Source organism: Pinus tabuliformis, chromosome 8, assembly GCF_031772625.1.
Source record: "Pinus tabuliformis cultivar Carrire ecotype Pingquan chromosome 8, CPIR1, whole genome shotgun sequence".
Taxonomy (NCBI): domain Eukaryota; kingdom Viridiplantae; phylum Streptophyta; class Pinopsida; order Pinales; family Pinaceae; genus Pinus; species Pinus tabuliformis.
The window spans coordinates 956,242,700-956,255,485 of NC_142294.1; the positions used below are offsets into that span (position 1 = coordinate 956,242,700).

The 12,786-nt window shown below is 35.2% G+C and overlaps 1 protein-coding gene across 1 annotated transcript; it reads left to right on the forward strand.

The window, feature by feature from the left end:
* The first annotated feature begins 9,871 nt into the window (after positions 1-9,871).
* Positions 9,872-12,450, forward strand: LOC149238640 (uncharacterized). Its single transcript, XM_089369629.1, has 2 exons — positions 9,872-11,345; positions 11,525-12,450. The coding sequence occupies exons 1-2, from the start codon at positions 9,872-9,874 to the stop codon at positions 12,448-12,450; spliced, it is 2,400 nt and encodes a 799-aa protein (XP_089225755.1).
* Positions 12,451-12,786: the final 336 nt, after the last annotated feature.

Here is a 12,786-nt window from a genome sequence, read left to right on the forward strand (position 1 = left end):
GAATGGAAGAGGGATTTTTCCTTTTCAAATGAAAGACCAGTCTCAATTATCACTCCGTGAAATTTACTAAATTTATAGCAAAAACATATTTGAAAAACAACCCAAGAAATCACTCAAAAAGAGCTAAAAAGAGAAACCAAGCAAGAACACCAAATACTCAAAAGCTCAAACTTGACTTTGCAAAACAAAATATCAATCAAAATAAATAAAGATAAAGTTGATAAACAACAAGAGGAAGTGCAAATAAAGTCTATGGGTGTAGTTGAAAGCATAGAAAAATCAAGCATAAAAAATTATATACAATGGTCAAAAACCTAAACCTAATTCAAGGAAAAGACTAGAAAGGAATGGATACGAAAGAGAATTCTTTGAATCTACTAAGTGGAATAGATCCAAAACATTCAAACACACCTGTCAAGTCTAGATTTGCACAACCACAACAAACCAAAAGGAGAAATGCCACTAAAAGAAAGAAAACTAAAGCAAAACACATCAATGGAAACACAAAAATTATAGAATAAATAAGATCCACTTCGAGACAAATACTTCTAATGCATATCTAAGATAGATATAAATTGGTAGACTTAGGAAAAACACATATCTAAAATATGAAAGCAAGATCTGAAGGAAAGCCCTAAACACAAGAAAAACAACTCAAAGGAAACCCTAAAGTTGAAAACAAACCAGATCTAATCCAATATGGAGCTCTAATTTAGATGTGAGATAGATCTGACCCTAAGCAATCAAAAGAGAACAAATCTAAGCTCTAAGCAAAAGATGCAAATCATGTCATATCAAAAAAGGCCACAAAAAGGAACCTGTGCAAAAACAAGTTTTCTCTTTCCTCTTTATAATATGAAAGGAATCATTGAAAATTCCATCAAAAAATAGCTTCCTAATGGTTTCTTCTCAAAGAATAGACTCCCTAGGGTTCAGTAGAAAAAACACAGAAAACATTTTGCAAAAAAAGAGTGTTTTTTTCATTCTACAACCCCTTAAAAACACAATTTACAAAAAAGGGTGCGGGTTAACAGTGAAAAACACAAAGTTCGGGTTGTTAGGGATGCAGATTAGCAGTGGTGAACCTGTGTCCTAATGCTCTATCATGAACTTGAAATGAGTGTTTGAAGAAAAATGAGACTTTAAAATAGGAATTCAAGCGAGATCTAATCATTTATACATTCAATAAGGCTAAGAAAAACTTGAATCAAGTCATACAACAATAAAGAAGACTTAGAAAGAAACAAAAAACCAACAGAACAAGGAGAAGAAGAGATTTCAACAAAACTAGGGTAGACTCCCTAGTGGAGTCACCTATTCTATTGTAGTTGAAATCTCACAACCAAGAGGAGTTGTTACTCCATAATCCTTGCCCAGGGATTGCCAGACAAATGTGTGTGATAATGCCTAATTCAACCAATCCTTAGCTATGTAGACAATAATATGATATAGAGGAAGGAGAGAGGTCGTACCTCTTAATTGAAGAGTCTACAACAAAATGTTGATGCACCCAACTTGAGGTCACTAGATCTTCCTACTTCCCAAGTCTCAACCTAAGTACTTGCACATAAAAACTAACACAACTACCCCAAAAATTTTCCTGCAATTATGTGAACATAACAATCATTAATGATCTATAAACAACATAAATGACATGAAAAACATATCAATAGCAAAATAACACCAATAATATAATGGAAAAGGAATCAATCTTTCATTATAGAAAAAATGGCATACATGAATATATACCTCCACACATTGTATGAACCTATTCTTCGACCTGAAACCTTAGTATCCTCTAGCCTCCCACAACAACAAATCTCTTTGACTATAATATGGACACTAGATCTCAAATATTAACTAGCCTAACTGTTTCATGTGACAAGTATGTATAGGCTTTTAGACCTCCTTGAGAGGATGAATCTGGGCACTTAGTGGGAAGAGAAGTTAGGAAAGTTCCACAATAACTCACCCCTATCAGAGTCATAAAGACCATCCATCGATTTGATCTCCTTAGGAATGATAATTTCTAGATAAATATCAAAGGATGTTGGTTGCAAAGGGAGAATTTGGGTTCCAAACTCTAAATGTACACTAAGAACTAGGGGAGGAAAGTAGAGTGAATTATGTTAACCAGTATCTGTGCTCTAAAAGACTTCAAAACAAGGATACAAGCTATGTAAAAGGGTCAACCGTATAAGGATAAATGCAACTGACTCAAACATGGGAAAATAGACTAATAACATATGAACTTTCTTAAGTGACTAACAAATGATCAAGTACAAAAAAATGATTCAGTCATATTTAAAGTACTCAAATACCTACTATTAAAAACAACACAAAAAAGATTTAAAAATAAATAAATAAATAAAGAAGGAAAAATAACAACATAAAGGCAAAACAAGATTAATCCTATAGACAACAATCTTCCAATTCTATGCTCGCAAATGAAGGAAAAAATAATAATACACTACCACAATCTTCCAATTCTATGACTACCATAGAAATTCTTACAATTCTATGCTTGCAAATGAAGGAAAACAAGAACAAACACACTACCACACAAATTCTTCACAAAAGTTATGATTTCGCAAAGAGGGATTATATCAAAGCAACCACCATATTTTTTTTAGGCAATAGGAAAACATGGTTACAAAATAATCCACTGAAGAAGAGGGATTATAAAGAGTGCTCACCACAAGATTTAAAATATTTCAAGTACATCCACTTAGAGGAGCTATGGGATTTTAATAATCGTCATTCATTTTTTGTTTCCTTTTTCTTTCCCACATCATGTCTGGATGAAGTGGAGAGATATTGGCATACTTCAAACTCTCCATTAGAGTAAAATAAAAATAAAAAAAATCATGCAGTTTTCTTTGAACATTTACACTAATTGCAAATATTATATTGATTGTTAAATTCAAGTGAAATTTCATTCTTCATGTCTCTTCAATTACTTGGAAAAGATATTTTCTACTTGTCTTTGGTGTGCTCATCAATTCTAGAATGAGTATGTTTTTATTAGTTAAAAATTTGTTGAGGTCTGGTTGGTTGAGAGATTCTCTCCAACTAATTAGCCTCCTAAATTGGTGTGTGGTTGAGATATTCACTCAGCCAAAAAATAGTATGTCCAAAATAAATATATTTATATTGTATTATTATTTTCATGTGAATACAATTCTGAGTGTATCAGAGCCAAGCTAGGAAGTATATGCATTTGTTTTAAGAGAGAGAATATAATGTGCTAATTTGTGTTTTTCCATCATCATTACGATCACTGTGTGAACGTGAACTCAACATAACTTGAAGAAGTTTTAAGTACTGCACGGTGGATTGCAGAGTACTGTGGTGTGGTTGTAGGGATTCCAGCGAAGATTGTAGAGAGTTCGTTCGTGAATGATGTTATTGTTCTAAATCTCACTGAAGAGGAAAAAGCACTATGAAATGTGGATACGTTGGTAGTATTTACTGTTGTGAAGAGAAAATAATGGAGAGGGTTACATTGTTCAGACCAACTGAGCACACCAATAAAAGCGATTGATTGTTGACAAGGACAAGTGGTTATCATATGTCAGCTGCGAGATTTGTATTGGGCCGAGGAGTTTGAGTCCTCAACCATTTTCCATTAATGAGTTGAGATCAATGGATACTGAGTGGGGTGTCTGGAAGTGCATAATGAAACAAGAAAAAGGGGGATCAAATTTCCCATATAAGTAGAAGTCGAATGAGCATGGTGCAGACGAGGCCTGGTGCTAGACAAGGCCAAGGGAAAGGTTGGACCTCTGGTGTTAGATGAGGCCAAGAGTTATTCTAGTGCAGTGAGTGCAGCCTACGCGCACCTATGAGTATGGATTCATTTGCTAGATTATGTGGTAGCGAGCCCTGAGTTGTTGACTAGTGTGTGGAACGAGAGTGAATTTATAATGAAAGAACAGGCTACAGGGAAGTCTGTTGCCCATTGAAGCTGTGCTCGAAGTCGATGGGTTCTGCGTGAAAAGGAGTGCTGGAGAATTTTTTGTGGTGTGTTCAGTTAAATATCTTGCACATACAGGTGCCACATGGAGAGACATTTCTCGGATAAATTTAGCAGCCAGGAGAAAGTCGTTGTGATTGTGACCTGGTGAGTGCTTTCCTGGTGTGTGGATCGTTGAATGAGTCTAGCGTTGCGGACCTGCCCAACCTGTGAAGTGAAATCAAGGGACTGGTGAACCTAAATTGTGGGTTACCCCTATGTGATTGTATCCGTCTAGGATAACATTTGATGAAGGCTGCAAGGATCGATGTCAGGCGTGTCCTCCGGCAGAACATCTACTATAAGCAGAGAAGAAATAATTCTTTTATTTGTACTCATCGTAGAGGAGCTCTTATTTTGAGAACCATTTACAGTCGTGGATGGAGAGGAGTTTCAACCACATCATGGGGGTTCATGCTATTATCGTGCTAGACAATACAATATGAGATATCGTGCCAATTTAATGGAGCCACCAATTCGAGCTACCAAATTTAATGAACCATGCGAAGACAAAGTTTCATCCATGAGTTTGTATGTTGTGCATTGGTGTGAGTATGAGGATGTCATATGAGGGTAAGTCTTTGTCATTGGAGTGACATTAGTCTCGCTAACTGTTGTCATGAGTTTGTGTTGGAATTGCCCATTTCAATAATAAGCAGGTTTATTTGCATGACAAGAGTAGAAAAACAAAGATGACATTAGAGGATAGAGGTTGTAGCACCATCAAATATTAAAGGATGACAAACAACCAAATTTGTTTGAGTTTGAAGAATAGACTCATGACTGTGAGAAAGTATGAGTCACACATTGTAATTATAGCAAATCTACCTGTCATATATTGTTTTATAATGGTATGTTGTGGTCCTTGAAATGTTTTATGTACCTAGTGTCTTTTTAAGCTTGGATTATATTAAAATAGCATATGGTTGTAATACCTAGAGAGGCATGCATACCCCTTTGCTATGTGTTCCCTAGTGACATCAAGTTGTGGAATTAACCACTTGCTATGTACGAGGGTGGTAGGTGTACTCGTATCTAAACATGATATGTAATTGGAGAATTGAGTCTTCGATTAAGGAGGGTAATTGTGAGATTGAATAAACTCATAGTGTGAAGGACCAAGTCAAAGAGAGTTCATCAAGAAGTTGGATGAACCATGTATATGAAGGACTTCCTATTAGACCAATGATTGCAAGAGTTAGGTACCCATGCATTCTAGTGGATGGTTGTTCTTTTATATGGACATCGACAATTTGATGGTGTTTGCATGAACAAGTTACAAGGTGTAATTGCTAGGTTTTACCATATGTAGATCTTGTTGATTGAGATCGAGACAAGTAGTCATTAAGGGGACAACTTTGAAAATATAATTCCTACATATCTTTGGCGTGCTCATCAATTCTAGAATGAGTTTGTTCCTATTAGTTAGGATTTTGTTGAGGTCTGGTTGGATGAGAGATTATCTCCAACTAGTTAGCTTCCTAGATTGGTGTGTGATTGAGATATTCACTCAACCAAGAGATTGTATGTCCAAGATAGATTAGCTATCTCAAGACATAACTTGATGTATTTATATTGTATTATTATTTTCATGTGAATATAATTATGAGTGCATTTCGAAAGTCTTTGTCAATTTACCCGCTTTCTCCCTGAATGTTGTCTATACACGATCTTACTATGAAAAACTCGGCTTTTACTTGATAAAATCCCAATGAGGCTTCTATATAATATTCATAAATGTGAAAGAAACATGCATCTAGAAGCCACTAGAAAAATTCTACTCATATTTGTGCATCGTGAAGAGAATTGAAGAGAATATCCCACTCATATTTGTGCATTGTAAAGAGAATTCGAAAGAATTGTGGCCAATAAGCACACCATTTTTCATAATAACGAATGATGTTCATACCTTATCGAATGTATCAAATGTTGTTAATATTGAAGAGTGATGTTGTTAATATTGAAGAGTGTCAATTAACCAATGATGATCATACTTTCGAATATTGCTAATATTGAAGAATGTCAATTCAAACAGAGTAACCAGAAGACAATGGAATTGAAGCTTGAAATCGTTGGGCTTATTGTACATTGGCTTAAAAAAATGTTAATTATGATGATGGGAAAAAAATCAAAGCAGAGTAATGAAATGATGACACAAAAGCATGATGACACAAAAGCTTCTCTTTACATGCATCAAACATGGAACCACAAGCTCACAACGCTGAGTTACAGCAATGGAACCGTTGTTGCTCCTTATGTTAACAGCCCATTTGTATTTGTTGGCCTTGCTAAAATTAATCACATTTAACAAGCCAACAATATGGTGATACACCCCTTTCTCAATGGCATCCTCCAATTGATATCAAGATTTCACAACCCAAAACCAAATTTACCGAGGGTAATCATTCTGAGCATATATCCCAATGAAAAAAAGCGTATTGACCATACTTAGTATACAAAATGAGTGTATTTTGGGGGCAATATAATAGCAATTGTTGGAATTGCAACAAACGTAATAAATTGTATAACTACATAGGAAGGAATGTTGGCAATACCAAATGTTAGCATAGGAAAGAAAGAAGCAGTTCCACTGCACTCATCAATGTTTTTGATGATGAAGATCACCATAATTGAAATCAATGCAATAGTTATTGGTAAACGGTCTCTAGCTTGATATGGTAATAAGCTGAGACAAAAGCGGTGGCTTCGACTCCAGCTTAAAAGACTAGCCAACCCCAAACTTCTCCCGTTAAACTTAAACCAAAGCAGTTCATGAAGACATAAAACAAAAACAATAACGTCCATTGTTAAAAAGGGAAATATTGATATCACATTAAAGGTATTGCCAACCCAAGCTTTGAAGCAGACAATTGCAATAGTGAGGATCACTCGTTGGGTTTTACTTCCTTTACCATTTTTTTTCTATTTATTTATTATATATCATTTTTAATCATATATTTTATATTTTTTTAAAATTAAATCATTTAATTAAATAAATTTAGTTTCATATTAATTTTAGATTAAGGATAAATTAATTAATTTTGAAAATTAATTAAATGGATTATCATGTTAATTAATTTAACACTTTAATTGTATCGAAAAGTCCTTTTTTTAACCATTTTGATTTGATCAAATTATAAAAATAAAATAATATTAATAATTGAAATAAAATTGCAATTTACCATTGGCTTTTTGGCCTCCGGATTTTAACAACCCTTATATATATATATATATATATATATATATAATTTTCTTTATCTATAAAATTTGGTAACTATTTTTAGGGAAAGTTTAATTTGGGAAAATCCGAAGAAAGTTGCATACAATTCTATTGCTATAAGAAATAGTTAAAGTCTTTAAAATCAATATTCTTGTTATTTGAAACATCTACATTTTTGTTGTTTTCTTGATTTTCTATAATTGCATCATGAAAGAGAGATCTGTATTATCCATGGGTTTGTTTAGATTTGTCATCAATAATCATATTTTTAACAACATGAATCAAAAACTAGAAATTACTAGGTGAAGAGACTTCCCCATATAACTTGCACTACCTTAAGAAATAGTTAAAGTCTTTAAAATCAATATTCTTGTTATTTGAAACATCTACATTTTTGTTGTTTTCTTGATTTTCTATAATTGCATCATGAAAGAGAGATCTGTATTATCCATGGGTTTGTTTAGATTTGTCATCAATAATCATATTTTTAACAACATTAATCAAAAACTAGAAATTACTAGGTGAAGAGACTTCCCCATATAACTTGCACTACCTTAAATTAGTAAATACACGGGACTATTTCTCATAAATCGATTGAGTTTCATCAATATTTGCATAATGGACACCATCTTGTACACTGCACTTAACTAATTTATGGTTGAGGAAAAATAAAATAAAAAGGTGTTATACTAATTTTGTAAATGAACACTATGTTGTGTTGTGATTGGTTTTTATTTTTTATTTTTTTATATTTTATATAAGGAATTGCATATTTCTTTAAACATATCAATGATATGAAAGTTGATATAATTAGGTGCAACTATCCAACATAATGTATAAGAACACTTTAGATCACATACATTTAGAAGAAGAGAGATCTATATTATCCATGGGTTTGTTCATGGTCAATAATCAGATTTTTAGCAAAACTAAAAATTATGGGGTAATCAATATTTGCACAATGAACACCATGTTGTGTATTGTTTTTATTGTTGAGAAAAAATAAATTAAAAGGGTGTCATACAATTTTGTAGAATTAACACCATGTTGTATAGTGATTGGTTTTTTATTTTTATGATAAATATTTTTTATATTTGATACAAAGACTTCAATGTTATTCATACATACATATCAATTAATTAGTCTAGGAGTCATTAAAATAAAGTTTACTCAATAATTTTTATCAATCAAACTTGGGGAGGATAAACAAGTATTCCTTACTATCATCTAAAATAGACTCAATTATTTATTGTTACCTATTTATTATTAAAGAATATAAATTAAAAGGATTAATTAAGTTAATATATTATATTATTTTGCAAATAATTAAATAAAAATAAGTTGTTCAAAGAGAAATAATCATGTAATATTATTTTTTTCTATTAAAAATTTAAATAAATATTTAAAATCAAATTAAATATACTAGCAATTGCACCACATGGAAACAATAACATAGAAGAAAGAAGTGAATATTTTATGCAATTTTGTCTCTTCAGTGGCATTTCTTTTTTATCATATGCATGTTCTAGGGAGATTCTAACCAAGCCAATATTCAAGAATATGTTCAAAATGAAGGTAATGCACAACACCTTAACTCCAAAGGATTTATGAAAATGCTTTGGAACTGCACCATTCCCAACTATTATAAGTAAATGATTTAAATAAAACATTTCATAGCACAAATAATCTCATATTACCTTTGATTAACAATGCAATTGATAATAGTTTTTGTTAGAAGGGATTCAAGATAATGTATGTGCATTTTGAGTCATTTTTTATGTCAATTCTAGCATGTTGTCACAATTTTATTTTTGTGATTAAGAGTATAAAATTTTTAGGGTGGTGTTCTATGTGCACTAAAATGCAAGTGAGGTCCAACACCATGTATGGGGTTTCGTTTTCAAGACCTGTTTTTCCTAAGTAAGGAATATGTCAAAGGTTTTCTACAGTAGGCAAAAGACTAGGTTGTTGCACTTTTCATTGATCATGTCTCTCTTGAAACAGTCTAGAAAACAAGAAGTAACGCAAGTGGATTTCTTTAAGTAATGCAATAATAGCTAGAACCCGAGCTTATGAGCTTATGGTCCACATGTGCTACTGTAAGGGGTTACTTGTAACTTGTATATCCTATGAGAAGAAGAAGCACCACCCGGTGACTAATGCATTTCATCATCCTTAAAGAGTCTAGACAACTCTCGTTTTGATACAAACTTATGAGTTCCTAGTACGAAAACATCTGCATTAAATTTAAGTTACAATGACCATGAAGAACGATGCAATGGACTAATATTTACTGGGTGAAGGCATATATTGAAGCAAACTACTCCATATTTTTTGTCATTTATGAGTAATAAACAGATACGTTCATACATAAATTCCATTTTTTATCCAAATAAATATAAAATATTCTGAAACATTATTAAGCTATAGAAAATGACATGGAAAAATGCACTAAATATGAAATCATACATATGGATGTATCGGGAGAATGAGATGGGAGGCGAACTAGGGTTTCTGTAACCCGTCCTAGGGTTTCTGCAGCCCCTGCTACGGCAGGCTTGACTGGCAAAGCTCAGTACTGAAGGAAACAGGGCGGATTGGAGGTTCTCGTGATCCTGCCATAAGCGCGAAGGAGAATGCAGCCCCCTCAGGGGGAGGGCGATGCGCCTCCCCCAAAAAAGGACAGCCAAAAGCAGCAGACGGAAGACTTTGACAAAGAAAACAGACAGAATGAGGGCAATACGGACAGCAGCAAGCAACAGGACAATGAACAAGATCAGAAAGACAAAAATAAAGCAAGTTCCTCCACATGCAGACCGGTGGCAACTCACAGGCCAAAAGTGGAATTTCCCAGTCACCGAATCAATGCCAGAATACAATTTATGAGAGATCATGTGCTGATTGGCAAGTTTATTGGAATATGGCCAACTGAGAGAGCGTTAAGGAGCTGGATAAGCACCAAATGGAACCCAAAGGGACACATCACTTTGCATTTAGGTCCAAAGGGGTTTTTCACTGTCGTTTTTAACTGCTTGGAAGATCGCAATAGGATTCTGGATGGGGGTCCTTATTTTTTCAATTCTGCAGGACTATATCTCAAAGGGTGGGTTGAACGATTCAATCCAGACAAGGAAGACCTTAGTTATGCTCCCGTTTGGATAAGGTTGTACTCACTTCCTTGGGAATATTGGGAAGAAAACTCCCTCCAGGAGATTGGAAATGCTCTGGGCGAATTCGTCAAGGTGGCCGAGGAAACAAAATTATGCAGATACACATCTTATGCCCGGATTTGCGTTTATATGGACCTCAAGCAAGCCTTGCCAAAAACTGTAAGTCTCTTCCATGAAGATGTTGAATGGATTCAATTAATAGACTATGAGCACGTACCGTTTAGATGCAGGAAATGCCATGATCTAGGACATCTCTACAGAGATTGTCCTCTGAACAGGAAACCCCCTCCTCAATTGAGCTCAGATAACCAGGCGTCTGACGGTTTTACCAAAGTGATAAACCGCAGAAGAGGGAACAAAAAATCGACAGCCAATCCCAAGACCAATCAAGTTAATATGTCAAAACCCTCAACGAGTAACAGCTTTGAGGCCCTGGCCAGTAATGATATGCAAGATCCTGATAATGGACCTCAAAATGACAAAGAATCCAACAAAGAGCAGCCGGAGAGAACTTCACAGCAACCAGGGGATATCTTATTCAATAAATCAACCCTTCAATCCCAAACCAAAACCCAAGCCTGGCATTTTCAAGGAATGGAAGTTGATAATCCTGAACCAAGCTCCAAGACGCCGAAGGAAAGAGAGGAAGCCTCTCAAGAACCCCAGATCATGGAAGAAGACCCTGAGAATATTGACATTGGTGAACTGGATATCCTAGGACTCGAGCAAGCATGCAAGACAGGGAACTTTGACAAAATACCAGACCGGCAAGTGGATAACCTGGTGGAGGTCCTCAATCGAGCACAAAAGAAATACTCTCTAGGAGTCCAGATCGGAAGTCAATGGGATGGCAAGTTCATCACCAAAGACAGCAAGAAGCGAGGAAGAAAAACAACCCTCGAAAGAACCATCAAGATAGGTGAAGTGCTAGTTGAGTCAGGTAGGTACGCCAAGCTGACCAAGTACTTTAATATCAATCCCAATCCTTCTCAATGAAGCTGATATCATGGAACATAAGGGGGCTCAACGGCCCTAGGAAAGGCAGACTATTAAAAAATATGCTTATGCAGGAAAAACCAAATATACTCTTTTTGCAAGAAACTAAATGCAATTCGACAGTTTTGGAAAAAATAGCAGCGAAAGCCTGGCCAGGAGGGCTAGTAACAACTGTTGATGCTCAAGGGGCGTCGGGAGGACTGGAAATTCTCTGGGATGCACGAGTAATTCAACTCGATAATATACATGCAAACAAGAACTTCATTCAGGCAATATTTCATATAATTGGTACCAACACTCATGGTCATATAACTAATGTATATTTCCCTCAGGAAACCATACACAAAGCTGAAATTTTGGATACTCTGTCGGAGCTTAACTCAAGTAGGCTATACCCGCTTTGGATATCTGGAGGAGATTTTAACATGATAGCAAGAATGGAGGAAAAGCAGGGAGGCAGAAGCAGAACGAATAGAGATGGGAACCTACTGAAAGACTTTATTCAAAACAACTGGCTGGTAGATCTTCCTTCAAACAATGACATGTTCACTTGGAACAATAAAAGAGAGGGATTGCAACAAATAGCTTCGCGTCTCGATAGATTTCTAATATCAGACAATGCAACTCACCTGGGAGGGGAATTCATTGCCTCCATCCTTCCAGTATCAGGTTCAGATCACTGGCCCATAGCTCTCCAATGGAACCAGCCAGGTAACAGTATTAGGCATCCCTTCCGGTTTGAGGCATTCTGGTTAACTCATCCGGATTTCTATGAATTTGTTAGATCAACTTGGCTCAAGTTCAATCCCACTAGTGGCACCAAGATGTCTATATTCCAGCAGAAACTAAAGCACCTCAAAGGAGAAATCAAACACTGGAATAACACCACTTTTGGAAATATTTTCAAAGCACAGGCTGCTCTCAATCAAGAAATGAAGATTGTCCAACAAAGGATCATCACCGAAGGATGCTCTGAGGAACTCGTAAAGAAGGAACAAGATATCGAATCCCAAATTCTAGATAGAGCACAACAGGAGGAAACCCTTTGAAGGCAGAAATCAAGGATCAGATGGCTCAAGGACGGAGAAAAGAATACAAAATTTTTCCATAAAACTACAATGCAGCGCAGAATGAATAATTACATCTCCCACATCAAAAATGAGCAGGGAGACAGAATTGAGACGCATGAAGGCATTGAAGATGAGTTTCTCAGATACTTTAAGAAAGCTCACCAAGAACCCAGCATAGATAGAATGCCTGCTATAAACAAGATTCTAAGGAACATTCCAAAATTAATTACAGAAGAGCATAATCTTCTCCTCCTCAAGCCCACAAGTATGCAGGAAGTCGAAAATGCTGTTCATCAGTTGAAAGCAGGGAAAGCG